This window comes from Acanthisitta chloris, unplaced genomic scaffold, assembly GCF_000695815.1.
Source record: "Acanthisitta chloris isolate BGI_N310 unplaced genomic scaffold, ASM69581v1 scaffold11882, whole genome shotgun sequence".
Classification (NCBI taxonomy): domain Eukaryota; kingdom Metazoa; phylum Chordata; class Aves; order Passeriformes; family Acanthisittidae; genus Acanthisitta; species Acanthisitta chloris.
This window is the reverse complement of record NW_008662213.1, coordinates 50,654-53,401: the sequence shown is the minus strand read 5'-3', so window position 1 is coordinate 53,401 and position 2,748 is coordinate 50,654. Positions and strand designations below refer to the sequence as shown.

The window sequence follows — 2,748 nt, the reverse complement described above, 5'->3', positions numbered from 1 at the left end:
TATGATTATTTCTGTGGCCAACTGGAAGGCAGAAAGCAGCCATATATGGACTGAAAATCTCCAAAGAATGTGCAATAAATAGATAGTTTGGAAGAAGGTTCCACGGGATCTCAAGTACACAGAAGTCTGGGAGGGAGAGGATTCTATTTCCAGCTCAAGAAATAGTTAGCACCACAGGACTTGTTTATTTAGTGTGGAGAGAAGACTGTGAGGAGTAAGTTCTTGAAATAATAAATTCCCTCTTCATGAAATAGCATAGTAGTAGAATTGTGGTCACAGGTTAAAGACATTAACTTTATATTGGGAACTGGTGTCTGTTTTGGTAGGACTTGGTTTGGGGAAAGGATGTTTCCCATTTGGACTCTTGTTCTGACTGACCCAGGTGCGTGGTTTGCATGGCACAAGCAGCCTGTGCCAACCCCTAGTTTGGCTGGTAGATGTAGGCACAGTACTACTGACGCTTTGTGAGAGCTATTGCAATTGTATCTGCCTCATGCTGGGTTGGTAGGCAGCAAGAACATACCTGTAGGTTGCCCATTTTGCCCCCTTCCCATGGCCTTAGAAATCTGGGGCTTTGTGGAGTGAAACATCCAACCCTTCTCTGAAACCTGAAAATGTTACTGAATGGCTGTAATCCACATGTGTTTTGCTTGCTACAGCTGGAAGGGAAGACAGCAGTCTGACCAGAGCAAGGACAGTAGTCAGGCAGCTTAGGGCATTGGCTTTTGGAAGGTGTGCAGCAGTAGCACAGTTGAGAGTTCCCTGGGGACTAGATTTGGGAATATTATGAAATCTGGGTGAGGATCATATTTTTCCAGTACATGTGCTGTCAGACCATAGGGAAGTCTAAATACAGACTGGACATATGTTCCCTGAACAGCACTGACTTCCCTGAGAGTGTTTCAGGTAAAGGGATAGGAAATGAAGTCCCTCCTACTTGCCTGTCTTGGTACTCTGTGTGATCATAGTGAACAGATCATTGACCTTTTATGGCACAGTCCCTCTGAGGATAATCCGGATTTCTTTTCCTGTCACCTTCTAGGAACTGTACCCAAAACAGTAACAAATGGTAAGGGAGAACTGCCATTTTCATGGGTCTTGAAGAGCTTTAAACCAGCCCTGATGTCTTCCTGTTGTAGCAGTTGTAATTGCTAAAAGAATTATTTATATTTGCCTTATTACATTTGTTGTAACAGTCGTGGGTGGGTAGAGAATAAGGATATCCAACAGGAAGTAAGAAAATTAATGGGAGTTCACAATTTCCTCTGCACATTTTTTTTCTTCTTAAATTACAATTTTTAGGCAAAAGTAATCAAAAGTGTTTGTGTAGGAATATCTGTGTTAAGAACCTCTAAAATATATTTTTCAAATTTAGATCATCGACAAGGAGATTAATCCCTTTGTGGACAAGTGGGAAGAAGAAGGACAGTTCCCAGCACATAAAGTGTTTAAAACCCTAGGACAAGCTGGATTCCTTGGTGTGGATAAGCCAACAGGTAGGAGAGTGCATAACTCTGGACTATTGATGCTGATGGTGATAGACCGAATACATTATTTCAATTTGCTTTTGCCTCAGGTCAAAACATGGATTGGAATTCAGAGCAAAGTTTACTTATATTCCTCAGTTAGATTCATGCTGGTTGCCAACTCTGCAAACAGAGAAAATAACATTGCTGAGTGCTGAAGTTGATAGTCTCATAAATACAAATGTTAAATCCTGTGTGACTGTTATTTTAAAGTCAGGAAAAGAAAATCGCTTCAATTTTCAACATAAAATCTGTATAATAACTTTCCTTCTGGGTCTGGACACATATGGAACTATCTCAGTCTTCATTATAGAAACCACAGTTTAAAGGCTTTGGAAGTGTTCTAAGATTTGCCCTATTATGCTTCCTGTACTTTCAACCTCTCCATCATTATAATGTGTTCTGTCTCACCATTCAAAGGATGAGGTTAGTGTGGGGTTTAGGCCATTATCCCCTAGATTGTCTTTAAAATGCACTATTCCAGCCCACAGAAGCCTGAACAGAACAAGAAGCTGATGACACAGCAAGGACAGAGCAAATTTCATGTGTATGTGTATATATATAGGTGATGCAAAAAGTCAAGAAGCCCAGAGAAATAGGAACTATTTCTGCTCTTCAGTGAAAATACATATTCTGCTAGTTTTTTTTCTTAATGTGATGCAATATATATACTTATTTTCTTTTCAAATGCTACTGTTACATGTTCACGTCAGAATTCTCAGGAGTTCTTCCCCCGTTTTCTTTCTCGTGTTTACAAAGTCTAAAACAAAAGCAAGTTTGCATAGGAAAACCTTAAGCTGTTGTGGTGAATTGAGAGCAGCCCAAAGTGAAATGTTTGAACAGTTAACCTGAAGATAATTGTCTATATGGAGCAGCTCACACTACATCAGCAATGCCACATCACATCATTGCTTTGCTAAGAGACAGGGTTATGTGGAACAAATTATGTCTTTTTACCATTTACTTTCAGAGGAAATTTTTCCTCTTGAAATGAACTTTCATATTCTGAATTGAGAGCAGCCCAAAGTGAAATGTTTGAACAGTTAACCTGAAGATAATTGTCTATATGGAGCAGCTCACACTACATCAGCAATGCCACATCACATCATTGCTTTGCTAAGAGACAGGGTTATGTGGAACAAATTATGTCTTTTTACCATTTACTTTCAGAGGAAATTTTTCCTCTTGAAATGAACTTTCATATTCTTATACAATGTGGAAG

At 39.4% G+C, this 2,748-nt stretch overlaps 1 protein-coding gene across 1 annotated transcript in view; it reads left to right on the top strand.

Annotated features, from left to right (window-relative positions):
- Positions 1-1,375: 1,375 nt before the first annotated feature.
- Positions 1,376-2,748, top strand: part of LOC103798266 (probable acyl-CoA dehydrogenase 6) — a gene marked incomplete at both ends in the record, with an annotated part of 50,963 nt that continues 49,590 nt past the window's right edge. The window contains 1 exon segment of the mRNA XM_009070519.1: positions 1,376-1,496. Within this exon segment, the coding sequence (XP_009068767.1) occupies positions 1,376-1,496 (121 nt within the window).